This window comes from Chiloscyllium punctatum, chromosome 7 (assembly GCF_047496795.1).
Source record: "Chiloscyllium punctatum isolate Juve2018m chromosome 7, sChiPun1.3, whole genome shotgun sequence".
Lineage (NCBI taxonomy): Eukaryota > Metazoa > Chordata > Chondrichthyes > Orectolobiformes > Hemiscylliidae > Chiloscyllium > Chiloscyllium punctatum.
In genome coordinates this window covers 105,025,603-105,052,918 of record NC_092745.1, presented here as the reverse complement: position 1 = coordinate 105,052,918, position 27,316 = coordinate 105,025,603, and the positions used below count along the sequence as shown (strand labels likewise).

The following is a 27,316-nucleotide window of genomic DNA, read 5'->3' as shown; positions in this document are numbered from 1 at the left end:
CAAGGTGGTGCTGCAATACGTTGAATAGATATTGCTTAAAAAAACAGCAGGAAGTCTTGAGTTGCATTTGGTGTCAGATTCTAAAGGTCCAAAATTGTACTATAAAACCAAACTAAGTTCTTAATCACATTACCAACAGCGTCGCCCAGCATTCTGTTCTTATAATCAGACTTGATTTACAGCCAGCTTCAAATAATATTGATCTTGTTAATGTTAAATTTGCTTTGTGCATTTCTTGTGCAGTGTCACTTATATGCCTCACTATGTCCCAGCATTCTAAGATCTGTATGTTGTTGCTTACTATGATCAGTCTGTACTGCTCACAAACAAAGCTTTTCACTGTACTTAGATACACATGACTATAATAATCGAATTACTACAAATCAGATCCATTTTAAGTTGCTGTATGAATCAACCAGTGACAGGTTTTGAGTACTATTTAATTTTGACATTCAACTCTCACAGTCTGTATGGACCAAACCTCTTAGATCATGCACTGGGTGGTAATCTAGAATGTTAGAATTCTACGCTACCAGAACTCACCTGAGGCCTGTGATCTTAGGCATTGGGGTATGCATTCTTGCCACTGGTGATAATGATGAGCTGTCATCTTCTAATTTGTCAGTAACTGTCAGCGGACTCTGTCACCAGGGTCTTGGTTCCATTGCACCTTCCCCAGAGAACGAACAGAACTCAACTGATAAATGAAACCCACCATCAGCTAAACTAAATTCAAGCCTATATTATAGATCAACTTCTAAGATTGATTCAGTCTTACCAAACTATTTTAACCATCCAGAAAAAAATTGAAGCAAATGTTGGAAATTTTCAGCCTATCAGTAAGCATTTGTAAAGAGAAAAGATGAATAACTCATTCCCTATCCTTTCTTCATAGCCCTACAAATTTTCCCTTTTGAAAGCCATGATTGACTCTGGCTCTATCACACACTCAGTACATTCCTTACTCAACTTCTCCCTGTTTAAAAGAAAGTGATTCCTCGTGTCACTGTTGTTTCATTCACCAATCATGTTAAATCTATCGGGTTTTTTACCTTATTTTTCATTTATAGCTTTCTGGACTTGACATTGAGTTCAGACCTTGAACTCTGTCCTCCATTTGTTTCCCCACCCTCTCCCTCTCTCTTATTTTCTGTCTTTTTTTAATGCCCACATCTGTTTTTCATGGAGTTGCCTTCAGCAGAGCTGGCCTAAATTGTCCTTTTAACGTCTACTATTAACACCTGGTCTAGACCTATATCCCTTCTCTATAACCGTTACCACTTCGTTTGCCTTTTGTTCTCTGCTCCCTGTGATCACTAATCTCAAACACCCCTCTGACCTTACTGTCATCTTCCTTCTATTTCCCTTCCTCCTTTCCCCTTGTTTCTGAAGTATAAAGCTCTCAAAGGTTACAGGAAAAGGGCAGGAAAGTGGAAGTGAGGACTGTTGGATTAGCCATGATTCTAATGAATGGGAGATCAGGCTGGTGGAGCCAAATGGCTTACTCCTGTTCCTTTTTGTTATGGTCTTAAGGCTTTCTGTCTCTACTGATGCTGCCATCCTTGCTGCCTTTTTTTATAGATTTCTGGTTATCAATAGTATTTTCCTTTTGTTACCTAAAATCTATTGCCTGGTTGATAAGTCTTTTCCAATGAGAATAGTTTCCAACTGCTACTTTGTCAACACTTTTCATGATTTTGAACACCTCTATAAAATCTCTGAATGTTTCTTTGATAGGGAGATTCATATTCTCCAAACTGTCCTCATAACTGAAAAACCACAACACCAACCAAGACCAAAATTCTTTCTGTTTAACATACTTTCTAAAGGGTAGCATCCAGAATCAGACACAGTCTTCATTTGTTGCCAAACCAATGTTTTATAAAGGTTTATCATAGCTTGCTTGCTTTTCTTTACTGTATTCTCCTATTTATAAAGCACAGGAACCAATATACCTTCTTAAGTACTTTTTCCAGTCTGCCTTGCCATCTCTCCTTCAGAACCTTTTAGAATTGTATCCTTTCTTCTGTTTGCTTCTTTCTACAAAAGTATATCACCTCACACTTCTCTGTATTAAATTTCATCAGTACTGTGCCTGCCTATGCCCTCAGCCTATCTGTTTCCTCTTGAAGAGCACAGCAGTTCAGGCAGCATCTGAGGAGCAGTAAAATCGACATTTCGGGCAAAAGCCCTTCATCAGGAATAAAGATGAAACGTCGATTTTACTGCTCCTCGGATGCTGCCTGAACTGCTCTGCTCTTCCAGCACCACTAATCCAGAATCTGGTTTCCTGCACCTGCAGTCATTGTCTTTACCTTGTTTCCTCTTGAAGTCTAACTATCCTCCTTTCAGTTCACAATACTTCCTCAATTTGTGCCTTCCTGGTACTTAGCAAACTTCACATCCACGCTGCCTCTGTTCCTTTTATTCCATGTCTTAAGCTTTTTTGACGCTTATTACTTGACACTGTATCAAATCCTAATTGGAAATCAATGTTGATTCCTTCAATACCCTAACCAATTTACAATTGCCTCAGATAAAATGGATAAGATTGGAAAAAGGAAAAATGAACAGAAGGTCCAAATTGGAAATGGCTATTGTTGGAGGCGATGTGTAAAGCATAATGGCATACAGGGCTATCATGGCAAAGAGATGCAGTACCATTCATCACTTTGACTAAGATGGCATTCTTACTTTCACCCCCTAAAATGTGACTGAAACTTTTCATTTTATACATGAATATATTAAGTTGGACTCATCAAGATGACAGAAAATGCACTTTCAGCCCATTAGTCTGACCTTAAATTAAGTCCAAATCTCAAATCAGAAAAGGCAGTGTTTCAACTCTTGTCACCTAACTCATTCAGGCTTGCCAGCTTCATGTAAAATTCCACTTTATGATGCAGGAAACTAATTTAATGATTAAACTATTCAAGATTATAACCCCTTAGGCTTTTCTGACAAGACATTACTAATAACTTGACAGCAAATTAATCCCAGACAGAGGAAACAATATTAACTGCAGACCATTTGCAGACATAGTGATGTTGCTATAGAATGTTTAGTGACAAAGATAATTTGTGATTGAATTTCATTGTTGAGTTTTTTTCAACTTGTGGATATTTTGTTGAGTATTAACGGATGAATGTGTAACAAGAATTCTAAATTGTGTTTTCAGTATTTCCAATTTAATTTTCAATGTTTCTTATTTTATGTTGATGCTTTTGACTGATAATATGCTACTAACAAGGGCACTGTTGTTTTAACATTAAAATGACATTATTGCATTTGATGCTGTATGCTTTTGCATGACTGTAATGTGGAAGCTGTTCTGTTTGTTGCTTTGAAAGCTTTTTCCTTGATCCTTTGCTCAATTTTATTTTTATTTCTGGTTGGAAAACAGGTAATAGTGTTAGATGTTATTGATGCAATGGTCTTTCCATATTGCAGATTACGATTCCATAGTTTTTAATAGTATAGTTGAAAGGAATTAGTTACCACGAGAACGTTACCTTTTTAAAGCTCTATAAAAACTGTTGACCAGTTATAGTTCTCTTGAATTTTGAAGCCTTTCTTCCAGATTTTTTGCCTTCACACATTATCCAGTTTGATCAATTAGGGACGAGATTGCTGTTATCAATCTCAATTACTATTTTTGACATACACATAGGTGGGGGAGAGAAGGAGGGTATGTAGCAATGAGTCTTTTCAGACCCAACTGAAAATGGTACTGATCAATAATACTGGAGCTGTTATGCTGAAGGTGAAGCTTAATCATGTGGATGGTCCATGTGCACGTCTGGAGCCAATAGCTCCTTCACCTTCTCAAAGCATATGAGGTTGTGACAGCAACATTTGGATCTTATGGTGTGAAACTACTCCATTTCTTTGTTTAAGTAAATTTGAATGGAAACTGCAAAAAGAAAATTATCCAGTGCAAATGTCTCTGAAATTTTAATCATCTCTGAAGAAAATAGTCTGCATGTCTGATGGAACAACAGACTTGCAGATTAAGTGAAGTCGATCTCTTTCAGTCGGAACATGTCTATAAGCACCCCATTAATAATTACAAATGTCATGGAAATGCCTGGACTCAGACTCCTTCCTCAAATAAACACCATTATTCTATTTTCTCACTCATTTTTCTGTGTGATTTTGAGGGTATCACAAAATTACTTCCCCTGTATCTGTCCAGATTATTAACACATTCATTACTCAGTATTATTCTATGAGTGATTCTTACTACAGTTTCTCTAAGGTCTGATGTTTTGGCATGTGTTGTGGATGTAGCAAGTGGTGACAAGTTGATGTACAACGTGAATAAGTATATTTCTCCAGCATGAATGTTTTGCAGTTGAGAGTTATGTTTCTACTGTCCCCTATGTGTGTGAAATTTAGTATTGCTATGGTTAGAATAAGCAGGTACAGTTGATCATTATGGAGGAGTACACAAGGACCCAAGTATTCCTTTGTGTAATTTATTTCATTTATAGCTGGGGCAGCTGTTCTGCAGATTTTGCAGGTGCAGTAAATGTGAGGGATCATTATTTTTATGACTTAGTTATTTAAATATATGAAGAATTTAAATGAGAATAAAATTAAACCATTTTAAGTTTTTTTTTGTGTGCCTAACCAGTGTAGGCAATATTTGTACAACATGATTAGAGCATTGAGGAATCACTTGGCTAATCATTAACACATGCTAATGGATGAGCTGCCTTAAAACTGAACATAGACATTTTAAGACGTTCATAAAAATGCCAAATGGTGATTTTTCATTTCTCAGTTCTTTTTATCAGGAGTTTTTTTTAATGTTTGGACTAATATTGTGTGGACTCAGCAAGTAGTAGCATGAAAGGTAAATTCCTGTTAAGTAATTCATAACCAATTGTAAAGTTGAGTCATGAATTAAAATTTCATTTTCTAATAGCCTGATATTAAGCTTTAACATTGCCCCTTTTATTCGCAATTGATAGTACCTCAGGTGACATGAGGTAAATCTCAGCCAAAAACACTCTTTGGCTTTGTTAGATGCTTCTAGAAGTTCAACATTCATTTGTTTAAAGAGACATCGTTCAACCAGTTAAGTGTAATATTTTGAAGTCAAAGCTATCATGATATGGGGTATGGTGTAGGATCTTCTGTACGTCATCAGTTATGTGCTTCATACGTGTAGGGAGATTCAAGTGTAAGACAGGCTACATTGGGCGCCTCCTAGCAGAGCGCTTTAGGGAACATCTCCAAGACACCCGCACCAATCAACCAAACCGCCCCGTGGCCCAACATTTCAACTCCCCCTCCCACTCTGCCAAGGATATGGAGATCCTGGGCCTCCTTCACCGCCATTCCCTCACCACCAGATGCCTGGAGGAAGAACGCCTCATCTTCCGCCTCGGAACACTTCAACCCCAGGGCATCAATGTGTACTTCAACAGCTTCCTCATTTCCCCTTCCCCCACCTCATCCTAGTTTCAAACTTCCAGTTCAGCACTGTCCCCTTGACTTGTCCGGACTTGTCCGACCTGCCTAGCTCCTTTTCCACCTATCCACTCCACCCTCCTCTCCCTGACCTATCACCTTCATCTCCTCCCCCACTCACCCATTGTACTCTATGCTACTCTCTCCCCACCCCCACCCTCCTCTAGCTTATCTCTCCACGCTTCAGGCTCACTGCCTTTGTTCCTGATGAAGGGCTTTTGCCCGAAACATCGATTTCGCTGCTCGTTGGATGCTGCCTGAACTGCTGTGCTCTTCCAGCACCACTAATCCAGAATTTGGTTTCCAGCATCTGCAGTTATTGTTTTTACCTACATAGAAGTGACGATGAGTGGAGAGATGGTTCTTTCCATGGAAGAGGAGAAGGGAACTCAAAGGACAATAGCATAGCTACCACTTGTAAAAGCTACTTGGAGCTAATTGAAAAACAGGTTCCCTAATTATTCTTTCAAACAACAACTTAGCTTTTTTTATTGCACTTTTAACATAATGAATGCCCCCAAGAACTGTATAAGAACATTGTAATGCAAAATATAACACCAAGCAACGCCAGGCGGTATTAAATTAGATGATCAAAAGCTTTTTTAAAGAATAGGGTGAAAGGTTTAAGAAGGTTGTAAGGAGCAATGCAAGTTGGACGGGCAGAGTAACGTAGTGAAGGAATTCTAGAGACTGGGACCTCAACAAATGAATGCATCACCACCAATGGTGAAGTATTTACATTTAAAATATACAAAAGATCAGAATTAGAAGAGTGCGCTTTGACAGTATTACACGTGGTAGAGAGATTCAAGAATTGGGTAACTTGAAAACTAGAATGAGAAAACAAAGGTCAATAAAAAATTGATATATGACTCCGGAATGGCTAAAAGGCTGAGAAGAGAATATTGGGGGAAGTGGAAATAGTCTATACCCATTTTATTTTCCATTTACTTTAAAGGTATTCTAAGTTAAGAATATTTGCATCATTCACTTTGTTGAATTATGTTGAATTTAACTTAACTCACTTGCAGTCATCTCTTCAGTGAGACGTGGATGGTCTGGGATGCTATTATTTGACTACTGACCTTTAGCTGATGTCAGATAAGAGCTTGTACCCGCATCTGCTGTGATTTTGCCTTTTAATAGCTTATAGCTGCGATTCACAACTTTTTCTTTCAAACTTCTGGTTGTGTTTATTTGACTTTAGTAGTTTCTCTTCTCCCCATGATAAATTTTGTGTGTAGGAAATAATTTAGCTACAAAAAAAAAGTTCCCAGGAGGAAATAGTTTGCAGTAAGATTTAGTATTAAAGTGTAAACCTGGTCTTCAAAATTAGAAAACTGGAGATTTGTAGCTTGGTGCTCTTTTGCTGCTTCAAGGAAGGTCATGTCACAGTATGGAATATATGGAAAGATTTAAAATTGAGGGTAAAAAGCTTCAGTATTCCTTCTTATCTAACTCCTGTTTTTAACTTTGCTGGCTTGGAATCAATATGATTTTCAATGTCAGGTCTTTGGTCAATTATCAACTTAAATTGCTCTCTCTCCTCAGCTTCAGGCTGACAGTGTGTCACAGCACTGATATGAAGAGACTTTTTGAAAGGCTTTTAGATAAGAACAATTTTTCTCAAATTGTGTTGGAATTACAGCTTACCAGTGCAATTTTAAACTGATAGCTTCAAAATGATAGCTGGGGCTCAAAAACAGATTTTCAACTCGGACCACTTTGTCATTGCTGGTCTGACATTCCTCTGTCGAGTCACAATACTAAAATAGTGTTTTAACAAGGCCCTTCTTCTAAGTTAGCTCATGTTTGCTTGGAAATGAGTAATAGGGTCTTAGAGGTGTATAGCACGGAAACAGACCTTTTGGTCCAACTTGTCCATGCCGACCAGATATCCTAAACTAATCCAGTCCCATTTGCCAGCACTTGTTCCATATCTCTCTAAACCTTTCCTATTTATTTCCCATCCAGATGCCTTTTAAATGTTGTACTTGTACAGCCTCCACCACTTCCTTCAGCAATTCGTACTGTACATGTACCACCCTCTGTGAGAAAACATTTCCATTTGGTCCTTCAAACCATCTTTGTGTTTTTTAATATATTTTAATGGAATGTGAGCATCTCTGGCAAGTACAGCATTTATTAGCCATCCCGAATTATCCTTGAGAAGATTGTAGTGAACTGCCTTCTTGAACAGATGTAGTCCAACTGGTATGGGGAAAAGGAAGGAAATTTCAGGATTTTGATCCAATGTCAGTGAAGTGATACGAGTACCTAATTGACAGCAAAGTTCTGGTGGTTATGAAAGTTTTTTTTTCACTCTCTATTGTATAGATACATTCATAGTGGTATTAACAAGGCAGTACAGGATTTTGATGCAGTGATGATGAAGTAAGGATTATATGATTCCAAGTCAGGACAGTACATGATTTGGAGGAGCTTGAAACTTGAAGGAGATGCTGTTTCCATGTTCCTGCTATCATTACTCCTCCATGTTGTAGAAGTCCCAAGTTTGGAAAGATTCTTTCAACAACTACTCAGTCCCAATCCTGTCATCTCTACCATCTGGAAGCACAAAGTTCCCGCTCCAACCACATGCTATCCTGGAACTATATCGCCATTCCTTTACTGAACAATATCAACATTCTGGAATTCCCTTGCAAGCAGAATTGTGTATCTGCACAAGATAGATTACAGCAATTCACAAAAGTGAATCATTCACCATTCATTCACAAATCCTGGAACGGATGAAAATATGTTGCTGAAGGAGCCTTGGAAAATTGCATCAAGGAATCTTGCAGGTGGTACATACAGTGCTACCACTGTCTGCCACTCATAGAGAGAATTAAAGTTTAAGGTGGTGAATGGATGCAGTCAACAAGCTGATTTGCCCTAGATGATGTTGAGCTGCTTGAGTTTTGTTGGAGCAAGTGGGGTGTTTCAATCAAATTCCTGATGACAGGCTTTGGAAAGTCAGGAAGTGAGTTACTCAGTGCAGAATTCCTAGCCTCAGACCTACTGTGGAGCCATAGTATTTTTGGTTGGTCCACTCAACGTTCTGATTAATACTAACTTCTAGGATGCTTATGGTGGGGATTTAGTGATATAGTGCCAATGAAAATTAAGGAGAAATTATTAAATTCTCACTTAGTAAAAATGGGCCTTGACCAACTTTTGATGCTTCAAATATTAATTGCCACCTATCAAAGCAAGCCTCAGCATAGTCCAAGTCCTGCTGCACATGAGCACAGAATGAATCAGTGTATGGACATTGGATCAGGAGTAGGCCATTCAGCCTGTCAAACCTGCTCCACCAAGTAGTTGTGAATGGTATTGAATGCTGTGCAATTATCTATAAATACCCACTGTTCTTATGAAGGTGGAAAGGTTATTGGTAGAAAAGCTTCACCACTAGGTTTGGCCTGAAGCAACTCAAAACTCCAGCTGTGATGTCCTGGGGCTTGATAAATGGATCATTTTCCATTGATTCCATTCACGAGGGTTCCTTGAATCATCACACTGTCAAATGTTGCCTTGATGTTAAGAGCAGTTACTGTCACCTCACATTTTTTGCGTAACTGCAATTTTTAAATCTCAGAATGAGATTCTGTTCATGTTTTGCATTTATCGATAGGGCTATAGTCAGTCAGTCTTTTGGACTTTGCTCAAAACCAGAAATTGTTTGAAAAACACAGAAGGTCTGGCAGCATCTGTGGAGAGAAAGCAGACTTAACGTTTCAGGTCCAGTGACCTTTCTTCAGAGTTCTGGAAGAAAAGGTCACTGGACCTGAAATGTTAACTCTGATTTCACTCTATAGATGTTGACAGATCTGCTGAGTTTTTCCAGCAATTTCTATTTTCATTTCTGATTTCCAGCATCCACTGTTCTTTGGTTTTTTTTAAATTTGCAGTTTTGTTACTTTTGCATTGCACATGCTTACCTGTCATTTCTACTGGTCTCCTGTTTAAGTAAGATGGGAGTTCAACGTGTTTACTGATTAGCAAGGTTAGATCTCATGGAATACAAGGAGAACTAGCCATTTGAATACAAAACTGGCTCCAAGGTAGAAGACTGAGGGTGGTGGTGGAGGGTTGTTTTTCAGACTGGAGGTCTGTGACCAGTGCAGTGCCACAAGGATTGGTGCTAGGTCTACTACTTTTCATCATTTATATCAATGATTTGCATGTGAGCATAAGAGGTATAGTTAGCAAGTTTGCCGATGACACCAAAATTGGAGGTGTAGTGGACAGCGAAGAAGATTACCTAAGATTACAATGGAATCTTGATCAGATGGGCCAATGGGCTGAGAAGTGGCAGAGGAGTTTAATTTAGATAAATGTGAGGTTCTGCATTTTGGGAAAGCAAACCTTAGCAGAACTTATACACTTAATACTAAGGTCCTAGGGAGTGTTGTTGATTAAAGAGACCTTGGATGCAGGTTCATAGCTCCTTGAAAGTGGAGTCGCAGGTAGATAGGATAGTGAAGAAGGCATTTGGTATGCTTTCCTTTATTGGTCAGAGTATTGAGTTTAGGAGTTGGGAGGTCATGTTGCAGCTGTACAGGACATTGGTTAGGCCACTGTTGGAATATTGTATGCAATTCTGGTCTCGTTCCTATCGGAAAGATGTTGTGAAACTTGAAAGGGTTCAGGAAAGATTTACACGGATGTTGCCAAGGTTGGAGGATTCGAGCGATAGGGAGAGGTTGAATAGGCTAGGGCTGTTTTCCGTGGTGCATCGGAGGCTGAGGTATGACCTTATAGAGCTTTATAAAATTATGAAAGGCATGGATAGGATAAATAGACAAAGTCTTTTCCCTGGAGTGGGGGAGTCCAGAATTAGAGGGTGTTGGTTTAGGGTGAGAGGGGAAAGATATAAAAGAGATCTAAGAGGCCAAATTTTCATGTAGAGGGAGGTACATGTATGGAATGAACTGCCAAAGAAAATGGTGGAGGCTAGTACAATTGCAACATTTAAAAGGCATCTAGATAGGTATATGAATAGGAAGGGTTTGGAGGGATATGGGCCAGGTGCTGGCAGGTGGGACTAGATTGGGTTGGGACATCTGGTCGGCATGGTTGAGTTGGACCGAAGGGTCTGTTTCCATGCTGTACATCTCTATGACTATGACTCTTTGTTTACTACGTTTCTCCAAAGTTTTCGCCAAAGTTAAGGACGAAGCTCAGTAGAAATTCTGCTAAATTACTAGTTGTAATGTTCTACAAGACGGTTTCCTTATACACCCTTTAAATCCCTGTATGTTTAAGCTGGAACTTCATGAAGTTGTCTTTGTACTCATTCTTTTCTAATCTCTCATTTCCTTCTCCTACAATATCCCATCATTTTAAAGCTTAAAATACTTGGTGTCATTTGCAAACTAATTAACCTTTTAAATTTTTTTAAATTTGATGTTTTGCACTGAGTCTTCACCTTGATTTTCTGCATTATCATCATCTAAGCTTATTTGTACAACTGACAGCTTTGACATGTTGTTCTCATTGATAACTGGTTCAAAACTGCTTTCCTGCAGTGATGCCACTTATTTTGAGTCATTGGCAGATTAGGTGATGTCAGGTAACCTAATGCAGACTTCAGTCGGAAGGAGAAGTTTCTGTTGAAATAAAATCTGACAGTCGCATTACTAAATCACCAGGACACATTTCTTGCAAAGTAAATGTTATGCTTATTTGACTTTCAGTCCCGTTGTTTGCCAGGTCTTAAAATATGGCTATTTTAGTTCAAAGTTATTGGCTGAATGTCAAGTACATCTCAGGCATAATTCCAGAAACTAGACATCCGTGACAAGCTTCGGCACATTTGAGATTGAACTGAGAAAACTTTTGTCTCTTCCACAGAGGAGTGATAATTGCTTTGATAAAGCCAGCTCTTCATCATTGTAAAACCAGCAACTGTCATCTGTGTTTATTATCCTAGGCATATAGTTGTACGCTGAGGTAAAGTCCTTTCAAATGAATTTAACTTACATATGTATCTGTGGATACCTGTTAGTTCCTATGTACATGCAGTACAATATGTTTCTTCTCATTGAAGCATTCTGTACACAAAGTATATGTCGACATTTCATATAAGATTTATGAGGAGTATTCTCTAGGCCTGCATTAAGTACATTGAATCACTTAGTACAACAATTAGAGAACTGGTGAACCAGCATGTACAGCTGCAAATAAATCTGCTCAATTTCCTCCCATTCATCTAAATGGAGGAAAATCAAGCAGTTCCTTTTAAAGAAGTTTACTCTGATCTGTCTAATTTTCAGATTTATTGCAGTTAAGAAATACAGTGCTCATCAGGCCTTAAAAGAACTAAATTTATCTATGCCCTTTTCAGACTTGAAGATTTGTTATGGGGTGTAGGCAATACAAAGGGTTAGCTACCTACTATGGTAGTGGAATCTGAGAAATTGCATGTTTGCTCTGAGTAACCGGTGAATTTTGACTTTAAAAAAGTATTGTACTGTGTAAAGCAGTACAGTACACAAGTATATAGGACTAAAGGAAAACATCCAAGATACTAGAATAAAAACAGTGTTTTAAAATTATTACTGTGACATGTATTATATTGCATGATTTATCTACTTACCGCAAACAGCTGAGGGAAAATGCCCTGCTACCACTCCTGTGTATCACTGAGGAAAACATTAATAGTGTTGTTTGTTTAGATATTCTTGATAATGTAATTCTCCAATGCCATTCAAAAGCAATTAACTTCAGAGATTGTAACCAAATCGATATTTCTGATTGAAAAGATCTGGACCAGATTATCTTAATCATTTGAATAGAAAGGTCAGATAATCTTAATAATTGTTTGGATAGAATCAGGATGTATCCCATCAAAAGCTGCAATGGCAGCTCTGAGCCCTGGTCCTGAAACTCTAACTCCAGCTGTTGATAGAATACCTCCAGAATCTTTTAGTGATTATTTTTGGAATTCAGTTTTGATCTTTTCAATTACAAAGAGTATTGATTTTGTAGACTAGATTATGATCAGAATAGTAATTATAGAGTCATAGAGATGTACAGTGTGGAAACAGACCTTTCGGCCTAACTTGTCCATGCCAACCAGATATCCTAATTAATCTAGTCCCATTTGCCAGCATTTGGCCCATGTCCCTCTCAACCTTTCCTATTCATATAACCACTGAAATGCCTTTTAAATGTTGTAATTGTACTTGACTCCACCACCAACTCTGGCAGTTCATTCCATACATGCGCCATTCTCTGCGTGAAAAAGGTGCCCTTTAAATTCCTTTTCAATTTTACCTCCTCAACTTAAATCTATGCCCTCTAGTTTTAGGCACCCCTACCCTGGGAAAAAGACCTTGTATATTCATACTATCTATGCCCTTCATGATTTTATAAACTTCTATAAGGTCACCCTACAGTATCATATACTCCAAGGAAAATAGCCCCAGCCTATTCAGCCTCTCCCTATAGCTCAAATCCTCCAATCCTGGCAACATCCTTGTAAATCTTTTCTGAACCCTTTCAACTTTCACAACATCTTTCCTATAGCAGGGAGACTGAATTGAACACATTATTCCAGAAATGGTCTAACCAATGTCCTGTACTGCTGCAACATGACCTCCCAATTCCTATACTCAATGCACTGACCAATAAAGGCAAGCAAGCACCTTCTTCATTACCCTGTCTACCTGCAACTCTGCTTTTAAGGAACTATGAACCTGCACTCCAACGTCTTTGTTTGGCAGCACTCCCCAGGACCTTATATTCATATCCAAATTATTTCTGTAAGTGACAAAAAGCAGTGGTCACAGCACTGACTGACCCTTGCGACATACAGGTGACAGGCCCCCCAGTCCAAAAAGCAACCCCCCCCCCACCCCCGCCATCATCACCCTCTGTCTCTTTCCTTCAACCCATTTTTTTTCCAAATGGCAAGTTCTCCCTGTACTCCATGTGATACAACCATGCTAACTAGTCTACCGTTCGGAGCCTTGTCACACACCTTACTGAAATCCATATCGACAATGTCGTGCACTCTGCTCCAGCCTATTCAGCCTCTCCATATAGCTCAGACCCTCCAATACTAGCAACATCCTTGTAAATCTTTTCTAAACCCTCTCAAGTTTCTTAACATCCTTTCTGTAGCCAGGAGACCAGAATTGCACAGAGTATTTCAAAAGTGGCCTAAATAATGTCCCGTACAGCCCTTTATGTTAAGGTATGATAAATTTCTGTAAACGTCTGTAATGAGTAATAATATTTGCATACAAGTATGTTTTAATCATTAAAAGGACTTATTGCAAACAAAATTTAATAACTAAAAGCAAGAAAATCAAAAGTTTATATTAAGGCAAGTGAATTACTTCAATAAGCATAAAACAAGGCATTTTAAAAGCCTTTTTAAAAGCAGTATAAAAGTGTGACATGTAAGGTGAATGTGTGGCAGTAACCAGCAAACTCCTAGGCTACATTTTTTAATCAGGTGGAAAATAAATCAGAGGAAATTGTGCACAGTGGATAGTACACCTTGAATACTATGTCCAACTCTAGATCATTCAAATAAAAGCAGATATATAAACTCTGAAGACTGTGTTAAAAGTGGACTAGTGGACTGAAGGGTCTGTTTCCATGTTGTATGACTCTTAAGTGCCACAAGGCAGATCCCTGATACTAGGTGATTGGCTTATGTGCAAAGACTAAGGAAATACTGAGGTTCTTTTCCAAGAATTATTTGCATTCACTCTAGGTAATTTTGTTCTGGAGTGGAGATCCACAGAGTATCATGTGAGTTAATTGTTGGGATCGGTGTGAATGCTGGTCCTGAGGAATCTGACCTGTGAATAGTCAAAACTGACAGAATAAAGTGTGTTCTCACTCATATTGAGTTCTCCTAGTTTGGCAATATTATTATCAGCTCCAAAGCAGTCTTTAATATTGTTATCCATAGAGAATGGAACATTTTCACAATGAAAGGAAACAGTATCAAAATCCCTAAGCTTTTAATGGCGTATTTTTCTGTCAGAATAGCATGACCATAATAATTCTCTGTGCAAACTTCTTTTTAAAGTCAAGAATCCTGTTTCAACTTCTCTATTGTATCACTTATTATCCTCTTAGTTCTTGCCAGAGATTTGTGTTCATAGTGAATTCTATTAGTCTTACAGCAACACTGGTAGCATGCCTGAGGAGTTGTTTGTTGGCAGACAGTTCATATGGTGTTGTGTGAGAGCTGACTATTTTTTATTTTACATGCCTCATTCCTGTCATTCATAAGGCATGTTACATATTGGAGTGCATTTTTAAAAAATGTTTCTACCTCATGATTTAAAGCTTGTAAAAGCATGGGATTAGGGTAGGGAAAACTGGGGAAAAAAGAAATACAGTGGATGTTTTAAATAAATTGATGCTTGAGGATGCTGTCTATCTATGCTCCACAGCTTAACTGCACAAATGTTGGAATATAGTTTCATGTCCACAGAACCACATTGCCATTTTTCTTGATTGTAGCTCATAGAGGATTTCACCAATCACTGAATCATCACGTGCCCAATCTGGTACCTTTCAATGTGTAATTGGTTTAAAATGGCCCTTAAAACAGGTCACTCAATTTGATTTGGTACACAGAATGAGTACACCAGAAAAAGAGAGAAAATTGATGTGGGAGAGCATTTATAACTTAATTTGTAGTCACAGCTGAGAGTTGCTTCGTTTCTTGATCTGTTCATAGCATTTCACCATGCCTCGCGTAAGTCACTATAAAAGAGAACTCTCCAAAATTTAGATGAAAATTTCACTTTAAGTCATCAATACTACAGCTTTTCACCAGTATTTGAACTTCTGATTTGACTGATTACCTTTTTTAAATGATTTGTGTTATACATATCACTATTTAGAAAAAGAAAAGACAGCAAGGATTGGATTTTGCCAAATGAGAGCAAGTTCCAACATCAGCATCAAATTGAGGTCAGAAGACCAGACAGGCAGTTGGCAGGATTCCCACAGTGATCTTCCATTCTGCATCCAGTAATACCTGAGAAGAATGGAAGCTAGTCATTACAGATGGTGGGTGAAATCAACAAAAAACAAAATTGCCGGTGAAACTCAATAGGTCTGGCAGCATCTATGGAAAGAAACCATCGTTAATATGTCAAGTCCAGCAACTCTTCATCAGAAGTCAACTTCTGTTTTTGTTTCAGATACGCAGCATCCGCGGTTCTTTGTTTTATTATAGTGAGTGAGAGGGTTGTAATGGAAGTTTGATGGAAGGCACAAAGACAAGCGTGCAACCTTCATACAGACTACAAATCTAGAAGGCATTGAACGGGTTGAAAAACAAAATAGCTGTTGGGAACTGAACAGAAATGAGGGAAGGATAGCTTCATAGTTCAGTGATACCTCCCAGGAAGTGTCTCTTTAAGCATTGAGGGATAAAGAAAGATTTTCTGTTCACAGTGGATGGGAGGGGGAGACAGCAAACCTCAGGATGAAGGCGTAGCTGAAGGTGCTGAGCAACCTCAAGATGTACATCATTCATTATGTTTGTGCAGTATTGGAAGCATTTCAGTTACCTCCTCTCCTCTGCAAGAAAGCTAACATTCGTAATTGCAAATCCACAACGCTGCATGCTTTAAGTTCAACCTTAGCCTGTGAAGTGAGCTGGTCAACACATGCATTGGGCATGACTATGCGCAATAGAATAGAATAGAATTGTAGAATTTTACAGTAGAGAAGGAGGTAATTTGACCCATTGTAGCTGTACTGGCTCCTGGAAGAGCTACCCAGCTAATCCCACTCTCCAATCCGATCTCCATAGCCCTCTAAATTCATTACTTCCAAATATTTTACAAGCTCTCTTTTGAAACTTCCTATGGAATCTATCTCTACCATTCTCCCAGGCAACACATTCCAAATTCTCGTAGCTGTCTGAGTAAAGATGTTTCTCCTCATCTCACTCCTAGCTCTTTTGCTGACAATCAGGAAATTGTGATCTCTTTGTTACTAATGTACCAACAAGTGGAAACAGAATATCCTTCTTTACTCTGTTAAAATTATTCATAATTTACAATAGAGAGGGAGGCCATTTGACGATTGTGGCTGTACTGGCTCCTGAAAGAGCTACCCAGCCAGCCAAACTAAATTATTCATAATTTTGAGCACCTCAATAAAGTCACCTTTTAATCTCCTCTGCTCCATAGAGATTTCTCCCTCCTTTTTCCTTGTATCTAACATCCTTCATTCCTGGTATCAGTAAATCCCTCTGAACTCTCTCCAGGGTTTTAACGTCCTTCCTTACATAAGATGCCCAGAACTGAATGCACTACTCCAATTGTGGTCTGACCAATGATTTGTGGAGGTATAGTGTCACATCCTTGCTTTTATACTATATGCTTCTATTTATAGACCCAAAGATCCTATACGCCTTCTTCACAACCGTTTCAGCTTCCCTGGCTACCTTCAGAGAATCATGCTTGTGAATCCTGAGGTCCCTCTCCTCCTGTACTCCTTTCAAAGTTCTACCATTGAGCCTGAATTGTCTCTCTGTGTTTCTTCTACCAAAATGCAGTATCTCACATTTTTCTGCATTGAAATCAGTTTGCTTGGTGTCAGCTCATCTGGCCAACTTGTCAGTGGCCCTCTAAAGTCAGTCAGTGTCATTCCTCACGATTCACTATACTCCCTAGCTTAGTATCATCTGCAAATTTAGAGATTTTGACCATAATACCCATCTTCAAATTGTTTACATAAATCAGAAAAGCAAGAGTCCCAACGCCAATGCCTGGGGAACACCACTAGTCTCCAATCTGAGAAATTCCCCTCTATACTTATCGCCTATTTCCGATCTTGCAGCCAATTTCTATTTCATGCTGCTGAGGGTCCATCAATCCCAATTATTTCTAATTTGCTAACCAACCTGTCATGTGTCTCCATTTCAAGTGCTTTCTGAAAGTTCAAATATACATCTATAGCACTACCCTCATCCACTGCCTATAGCACCTCATCAAAGAAATTAAATTTGTCAGACATTACCTATCCTTGACAAACCATGTTGACTGTATAGTGTTAACTGATTTTTATGAAAATGTATATTACCAGTACTATGGCCTCCATCAGTTTTCCCACTATTGATTCTGTAGCTTTCTGCATGATCCTTTGTCCCTTTCTTAAACAACCTTTGCAATCCTCCAGCCCCACAGCACGAAACCTGTGGTCAGAGAGGCCTGGAAAATTTCTGTCAACAGCTCTGCAATTTGCTCACTTCACGCTCTCGGCAATCTAGGATGTATCCCATCAGAGTCTGGCGACTTCTGTACCTTGAGTGCTGCCCGCCTTTTTAGCACATCTTCTTTATCGAGCATTATACTATTTGATTGCTTAACACCCATGTTTTCAACTATGTCATTGTCACCATCTTCTAATTTGGTAAAGAGAAGCAAAGTATTCATTTAGTACTTCTGCCATATCCTTTGCTTCAGTGAGCAGGTTACTATGCTTTTTCGTTATGGGTTCCACTCTAGTCTTCACTATTAATTTGCTAAAAGAACATTTTACAATTTATTTTAGCACAGTCTGCCATCTTTTCCTCATGCTTTCTCTTGACCTTGCTTATTCCAACCTTAGCCTCTTTCCTGCATTTGAGATAGTTGTCCTGATTTCTACTGCTATTATAATTCTGAAGTGCATCGTATGCCTCCTTTTTCTTCCTTATTATCTCATCAAAATCCTTAGTCATCCAGGGGACAATATGGTGCCTCTGTAGTTAGCACTGCTGCCTTGCAGCACCATGAACCTGGGTTTGATCCCACCCTCTGATGACTCTCTGTGTGGAGTTTGCACATTCTCCCACATTTGCATGGGGTTCATCCAGCTGCTGCAGTTTCATCCCACAGTCCAAAGATGTGTAGGTAAAGGTGGATGGGCCGTGTTAAATTGCTCATAGTGTCCATGATTGTGTAGGTGGGGTGGATTAGCCATGGGATATGCGGGGTTAAGGGGATAGGGTCTGCGTGAAATGTTTTTCAGAGGGTGGATTCAATAGACCGAATGGCCTGCTTCCACACTGTAACAATTCTATGATTCTAGGATACTCTAGCTTTGGATATTCTGTATTTATTATACCTAGCTTGCACCGTAGTCATCTCCCTTTTGAAATTCTACCATTTTTCATCCGCTGTTTTATCCATCAAAATGCGTCTCCAACCAATGTGCTTCAGTTCAACTTTTAGAATCCTAAAGTCTACCTTTTTCCAGTCTGGAATTTTAATTATTGACTGATTTTTATTCATTTCCAACTTAATATTGAAACTTATCATTAGACAAGTGTTTACGTTGAAGTAAAAAGTTTTCTCACAGTGGAGACCCATGGTCAGAGGTGAGCAATGCAATAAACCTTCCAGTTGCATGATGTTGGAAATAGGAATTGGCAAAGACTGATAGCAAAAACTGTGCTAGACATGAATAACATTTATATATGTTGTTAATGAAGAAGTATGCTCATAATGTTAGGGAATGGAGAAGAACAGGAAGTGGTATGACCTTCAGAATGAAATATCACCAAGGAAGAAGGAGGACACAATCAAGATATGAGTTGCAGCAGTCTGCTTGATTGGCATCCTGCCACCGTAAACATTCATTCAGTGGCATACACTCGCAACACGGTGTATTATTTACAAGGTGCACACCACCAACTTGCAAAGGCTCCTTCAACAGTGCCTTCCAAAGTTGAGACACATATCACCTAGAAAAACAAGAGCAGCAGTTACATGGAAACATCACCATCTGCAAGTTCCCTTTCACGTCCACATGACAGAAGGGCTGTCTGAAGCTTATGAAGACTGTTAAATCACTGCTTTGCATTCACAGCAGATCCTCAACTCCTTTGACAGTGACAGAAAAAGCCCTTCACTAATGGACTATTAACTGATGTTGAACACTTAATTTGGAGGGCTTGGAAGGATAGGTCCAGAATGAGGCAATTCATGGAACAAGCTCTGAGAATTGTCTATTGATGGGAATAGTGAGATAGTAATGGTGTTTAATGAAAGGACTCCAAGTCTGCTTTGCAAAGTGGATGAAGTCACTTCTTGGGATGCTTAACAGTATCTCAGGTGAAACAGTTCAAGAGTCTTCCTGGCCAGCACATTAATATCTATTGAGATAAGCCCATAGTCGCATTTCCATTGCCCAGTTGATCTCAGCTCCTGTTTAACTCACATTCCTCTTCAGAAAAGGTGGTGTGTTCAATGTGGTTATGCATTTCCAATGCAACTCTCCCCTAAGAACTTAACCAGATTTTGCAGATTGCGGTCAACCATATAATATGTCAGATCCTTGGTGGGTCATATTGAAAGATTCTTCCAGATCTATGTCAGTAAATACCCTTGTTTTCAAAAGTTCAGTGGCCTATTTGATGGTTGTCCTTATAGTGACATAGCAACTTTTAGGGTATATCCCTTGTCACCCTGTCGCCATCCAGTAAGGCTTAGCCTGAAGAGCTGAGGCATTGCAGTTATCCTGGAATAGCAGACTTCTCGCATCTTCTCATGAATGTGGACACAACAAAACCTGCAAGCAGCTTGCATGCTCAGTGAATGGAATGCCCTCCTTTTTAGTAAAAGCATCTTCTACTCAACAGGAACCTTTATAACTCCATGTATGCAATAATTTATCCCCTACATTGAGAGAATGCATTGATAGGATTAGAGCCAATCATGCTGTTGGCCCATTGAGCCAAATTGTTGCTACGTCTGGTGTACGTGTGTGGTACATAGCATTTATCATGTGCATGATGCAATAACATGTTGCTGCTTGGAAGAGTCCACATGATTCCAAATCTGATGTAAATGTGGCGAGTCACCTTCATATTCACCATGACCAGTAATGGAAAGTTATCACATCTCAGTTACCTCAACAGCTGTTCCACACAAGTTCGCTACCACCTGTCTAGACTGATGTAGTCTTCTCAGACATTGTGTTCATGAAGTAAGCCTCTGTTTGTCTGTCAACTCTTTCAACTGGATAGTGCTTTCTGTGAACATTAGCCTACAGTATTGCCCCCATAATCTCTCCTTATCCATATCCCATCGCATCCTCATGATGCTGGTACATTGCTGACTGTTCCACACACTTTGTGACTGTACCAGCATACATCTCTCCCACCCTCCTTTTCACTGCTGGAATAAGGCTCACTTAGAGGATCAATTCACTGAGTTGCAAAGCCTTCATGGATTAATGCTTTACAAACATCGAATGCTGTGTCTATTTAGCAGAGTTGGACCTGAGTGACACAAGCCCTTTTATTGAGGGTTCACATTCTGCCATTCCTGGTAATTTTCAAGTCTTTTCTAATGAACCTCTGATTTGACACAGTCACTACCATTTTACCAGGACCACTACCTCCAAGTCCATTGCCACAGGGCAAATAAATGTCCATCCCCATAACACCAGAACCTCAGCAGAAAGTTAGTTCAAAGAAATTTTAGGTTAAGAATGTATTTTCTTATGTTGAATCATGGAATGATTTAGCACAGAATAAGGACATTCATGTCATTCAAGCTTATCATGTCTGTGCAAGCTCTTTGAAGGCTATCCAATTAGTCCCACTCTTCTTTCCCCTTGGCATATTGCAGAAAATATGCATTGTTGGTTTCTTTTTAAATGGAAGTCCCAGTAATATGTTGTGTGGGCATAAAAGCTGGGAGAAAGTGAAAACTTCCTGCTGTGTTAGTTGAATACATGCCAAATTCTATAATTGATTAACTTAAAGGAATTGAAAGCACATTTCTTCTGAATATCCTAACAACTAACTATTGTTATTAATATTCAAAAGTTCAAGCCTTTAAATTACTTCATTATTTTCTTATTGAAACATTTATGATCCTTCTCTATTTACTTCCCATACTACCTATTAACCTGAGGCACAGTTAATCTGAGAGCAGGATAGAAATATATGTTCTGAAACAAGGTTTGAGTTATATGTCGATGCCACTAAATTTTTACACATTGTGATAATGGCAAAGTGCTCACTGTTTACAGGAGTTCGTCATGTTTTCTATTTTGAATGTCTTGAACCAAATGGAAATTCTGTATTTGCAAAGCAGCTAACTTTACAATTTTTGTTTCATTCTCCCTATGTCTTTAGCTTATGCTGTAGTTTCTCTTTAAATAAAAGAACTGGATTACAGATCTCTCCATTAAATTAAGTGCTATAGTGGCCATTTTTCTAATCCTTTTCTTCAATTTCAATGAAGAATTCCCTTAGAGGACAGGAATTTAATACATTGCTGCAAACTGTCAAAACTGAAGTTATATACCAGTTCATCCAACTAGTGTATCAGTCATATAACCAGTCATAGCCTTTTCTACTGCATTAAAGCAATACACAGGAGATGTTTTAAAGAGGAGAACATTTCCTGATAATTTGCAGAGGTGTCAGTATAGGCTGATGACATTTAATGTCAACAGATACAAGTTAATTAGACAAAGGAAGTGAACTAAACAGTTATTACATAAATCAAGTGGCTTTAAGCTACAAGATGCAACACGAGTGGAACTTGGAAATAGTATCATTTGTCTTTCTGAAATCATCAACAATGAATGGAGCATACATTAGACAAGCGTTTGGATATACTGAAAAGATACAAAAATATGGGCCGTCCTGATGAATTTGTGCAAGGATCTGCAATGGCCATAACTTGTGTAAAATTCTGGTCATCAGAGCAAAGCTGTACGGTACATAGTTTTGAGCAGTGTAAGAAAAAGCAACCAACTTGATGAAGCATTTGAGCTTTATAGAATGATGTAAGAGCAAGGAATGTTTACAATGAAAAAGAAAAGGTTCAGTGGAGATGTCGTTTAAATTATAGAGTCATACAGCATAGAAACAGGCCCTTCAGCTCACCATGTCTATGCTAAACAACACACACCAAACTACACTAATCCTATTTACCTGCATCTGGTATGCCTTCGCATTTTAAGTACTTATCCAGTTACTTAAATGTTGCAAAAGTACCTGCCTCTACCACCCTGTCAGGCAACACATTCCATATTTCTACCATCTTTTGGGTGAAAAAAGGTTTTCTCAGATCTGCTCTAAACCTTTTTAAACTTAAACCTTAAACTTATGCCCTCATGTCTTGGACACATGTGCCATGGGGAAAAGATTCTCAACCTACAGTGTTTATTTCTTGATATCATGCGGATAGTAACCTACTTTATTTTCAACTTAACTTACACTCAGGAAGGATCATGTCTCTAGTTTTTGTCTGAGATTATATAATAGCCAGTACCTATAATATATAATAAATGCTATTTTCAGTATTATTTTGGGAAGTTATAATTCCTACTATTAATAATGGCCTCTTAATTCTGAAAACAAAATCAACCTGATTGAAAAAACGCATTCAAAAATAATTAAACATTTCACCTTACAAACTTCAGGTTTCTTTTTGAAGAAGTGCCCATATTAAATATGGATATTCAAGTTAAACGCATAAACAGCTGTAATCTATTTACCACTATTGAAGATTCTTAGATTGTAACCCAATAAATTGAAACCAAATATATTTATTCAAATGAACTGACACAGTTCAAGTTTATAATTGACAGTTTAAATTTAGAGTCAAAAAGACCCACACCACAGAAAAATGTCCTTCAGTCCATCACATCCACGCTATCGGCTGTGGTATGATTTGAGAGTATATGGCAATCCCAGACAATTAGTTTATTTGTTTAAGGATCTTCATATAATGCCTCTACTGATCCTTCTCTTTGTCAGACTAACTATTCTGGGCTATCTCACCTTTCTTGCCATCAGAGTTTGGCTTTGCTTTCAGAACTATTCCCAATGCCTGGACTTATGATCAGAATTGAACATTGTACTTCTGGACTCATAAACATTTGGTAAAAAGGATTTGGGGAGGCAGTAAGATAGATCACATGGAAAACATTATAGGAGTGAGATATTTTATGAGGGACTGAGTAATTGAAAGGAAAAATTGGAATTATAGTCAGAATTGGAATTAAATATGCATGTAGGTTTTCCTGACTTGTACTGTCCCCATTTTGTACTTTCCTGTCTAAAACGAGGGCTGACTGGAATGCACCAACCTATAGTGAACTACTTTTATGGTGTCAGTCTGCAGCTTGATCAACATGCTCAGTGACAGAACGTTGTATGAACCAAAGATGAAAATAACTCAAAAGTTTAGATTAAAACAGAAAATATTGCCTGTTTCAACATCTGACTCTATAATGATCAAGACAACGAATGACTATTTATGATAGGCAAACTAATGGGCAAAATCAAAGTTTTAAACATATGGTGTTTTTCTTCACTATCTAGACAATTGACATCATATGAAAATAGGACTAAAAATGTTGGAATGGAGAGTGAAAAATACATGGAAAGTAATCTTTTGCTTGCTTTGTTTCCAGAGCCCATCGGATGGTTTTTGGAAGTCTGTTGCCACTGTTGTCCCCAAGGAGCCCAAAGAGATTCGGATTCTGAATCCTTACTTCATTCGTGAAGCAGCTTTTACATTTATTGGCCTTCCAGTCAACAATGGGATGATGGGTCGTGGGGTGAGTAAAAATGTCATGGCTATTTGTGAAGCAGATTGGATTGTTTAATTTATCTCTCTGGAATGTTGAGAAAAATATTTTGTAGTTGACACTGTATAATTACAGTTCAGAAACTCAGAAGACAAATGTCCAACACTGTGCAAAGAAGTGGAAGGGTGGTGATTTGCACTGCCATTTCGATATGCAGAAATTCCACAAAGAGGGTACCATGGTGGATTAAGTCACTTGAGTTACTCTCATGCACCACCTAATGGTCTCTTCAAGTGGCAATAGCAGAGGTTGTCAAAACCATTAAAGGGTACTACAAAGCATAGTGACATGAAAAATAAGCAGAATAAGCAAAAACAAGCAACCACTAGTCATTTGCTTTGGGTGGGGCGGGGTTAGTGTGGTGTAGTGTGAAGGAGGAGGGTTTGAGGGTAATAGAGTTGCCAGCATAATACGCATTACTTCAATTAGATCTAAGCAAGACCAAGCCATTATGGTATGCACAAAAACTGTAAAAACCCAAACATACAATATATTGTGCACTTTGCACAAATAGCACAGCTTCATAAAAGTACGGCTGTTATGATCACTCTGTGTTCACAGTGAGAACATTGGTAGGATTTACACAGTAGTGATATTTCATAACCAGGCAGGCACAAACAATATCACTTCAGACTACAGGAATAAAAATCAACTAATTTGGATAATTGCATGATTTGGGTACATACTATTCAGAAAGCGAAAATACTGTTTTAAGAAGGGCAACACCAATGCATTCTCCCTAAGCATGATAAGGTTTTTTTTTGTTTTAGCTTTTCTTGCCCAAGAAGAAGATTTCCAGGTTCTCAGCCTGGAAGAGTGGGGAGTTTGGGGACCTGTAAACAAGAATATAATAAATATGAATAAGACGAGACCATATAGCCCCTTGAAACCTTAGTGTTATTTAAATAGACAATGGCTGATCCCCAACCTGAACTCCAATTGTAAATATGTAATGTTGGAATTTACAGGGTGCTGTGATTTCTATGCCAGCAGCTAAAAAAGTTGGCTGGAAGTCTGCCCAAGGAATGAATGACTTCACGACTGTTCATAAACAGTCGGTTGGTCGTTATCGGACTAGAGGCAGGATAAGTTTTCCTCAGGGATAAGAATTCCCACCCTCAGAAAGCTACTGGCCTATCAGATGGTCCGTTGATGTCAGGTAAGAACGGAGATCCTGCCGGGTTCACAAGCAGTCCCCAGTGGATATTGTCACTGCATCTGAATAACAAGGTAAATAGGAAGGATTTCATCAGTTTGGCAAGCCTTAATCTATAGGATAGGGTGCTGGGTATGAAAGTCTGGGGAAGGGTAAGGGAGAAATGTGAATCTTGGGCTCATGTGCCTCTGATGGGTTCTGTACAGCTGAAGCTGCTTGGCTTCCTACATAGTCAAAAAGTGTAGCACTGGAAAAGCACAGCCTGTCAGGCAGTATCCGAGGAGCAGGCTCGTCATCAGCTTATGCTCAAAACGTCAACTCTCCTGATCCTCAGACACTGCCTGACTGGCTGTGCTTTTCCAACGCCACACTTTTTGGCTCTTGTCTCCAGCATCTGCAGTCCTCACTTTTTTCTAGACTTCCTACATAGCCTGGGCCATAACTGCTGTGGGTAAATTAGGTAGTGAAGGTTGAATAAGACTATTATGATGCCATTAATAGCTACTTAAAGGGCTCAATGGGCCAAAGGGTACCTGACAATTCCACAGGTTCCTGCAAAGTTTCTTACAGGTCCAGAGCGGGAGGGAAGGCCACATGCTGGATTTGACAAGTCAACCCTGCCAGCAGTGGAGGTAAAATTCCGACCTAAATCCAGAGAGACACTCAAAAAGGGAAAGACTCAAATTTAGATTCTACAAAACAAAATTTATATGTTTGAAATATGCAAACTGAAATGACAAATAATATATCAAACTTTAAAAAAGCACGAGAATGATTGAGCAAGCTTACTCTTGTGGATCTTGTATAGAACATAGAACAGTAGAGCACAGCACAGGGCCTTCGGCCAACCTTTTATCCTACTCTAAGATCAAACTAACCTGCATACCCTTCATTTTACTATCACCCATGTGCCTATCCAAGAGTCGCTAAAATGTCCCTAATGTATCTGAGTCTACTACCACAGCTGGCAGTGCATTCCACGCACCCACCATTCTCTCTGTAAAGAACAGACCTCTGACATCTCCCCTAAACTTTTCTCCAAACACCTTAAAATTATGCCCTTCTTGTGATAGCCATTTCTGTTCTGGGAACAAAGTCTCTGACTATTCAGTCTATGTTGAAATTATTCTTTATAAAAACTAATGAAAACCTATTCTGGATTACTAAGGTATTGCATATGTTGCATCTAAGATTGGATAATTTATCACTATGATGGATTTCTTTTTCCCTTTTTAACTTTTCAATTGCTTTTGAAGACAGGATTGGTTCAGCTTATATTCAGCATATGCTTTACTCAAAGTTAAATTGAAACGTAACAGCATTAGAAGCATAAAATGTACTGGCTGGAAAGCAGACCTTTCTGTCGGTATGGTCTGCACTGTTTAGTTTAGTTATTAATCTATAAATGATACATCAAAACATTATAAAAATAAGTTAAACAATGTGAAACTTGAACTGGCAGCTGGATAGAGAGAGAGTTCTGGACTTCATCGGCAGAATTTGATCCACCCCACAAGAATAGGCAGGATTCTGGGCTCATTGTAGAATTGGGCAGAAAGGCAGTGGTAGAGTGATATCACCTTCCTGATGCATTTGGAGGGTGATGTCAAGGACAACCTTCTCACTAGATGTCTCCCTCCACCACTGACATTCTGCCAATGGAGGGATGCCATCTGCAGGTTGAGAATTTACCAGTAAAAGCTGATGGCCTCCTTGTGGTGCAGGGCTCCTCCTGATTGGGGCCTCTGTGAAGCATAAATGGCTCTCCGGTAACAGACTCATCCTCCCCACATTAATCGGCCCTCCCTAAACCAAACACTTTCTGGGGCCTGCCTGATACACCTCAACCAGCCCAAAACCTCCCCCCAGTTTTCCAGAGCCTGCTCCAGATTTGCAGCTGCAGCTGAATGCAGTCCCAACATTGGCCACCATTCTGGTTAGTGCTACTGGGTTTAAAGAGCTGCCACTCTTCTGATTGTTAAACACAATTTTATATGAGTTAGACATGGGCAGGAAACTTTAAAGCCTTCAAATTAGTAGAGGATAGAAAATGGGAAGCAAGAGACTGAGTTGAAATAATCAAGT

At 38.9% G+C, this 27,316-nt stretch overlaps 1 protein-coding gene across 4 annotated transcripts in view; it reads left to right on the top strand.

Moving 5' to 3' along the window:
- Nucleotides 1-27,316, top strand: part of st3gal3a (ST3 beta-galactoside alpha-2,3-sialyltransferase 3a) — a 503,401-nt gene that overhangs the window by 414,770 nt on the left and 61,315 nt on the right. For 3 of the 4 annotated variants that reach the window (XM_072574509.1, XM_072574508.1, XM_072574507.1), the window contains one exon: nucleotides 23,899-24,045. In XM_072574509.1, the coding sequence (XP_072430610.1) occupies nucleotides 23,899-24,045 (147 nt within the window). Of the gene's footprint in view, nucleotides 1-23,898; nucleotides 24,046-25,043; nucleotides 25,235-27,316 lie in introns of all 4 variants that reach the window. The other variant, XR_011961176.1, reaches the window with a different exon arrangement.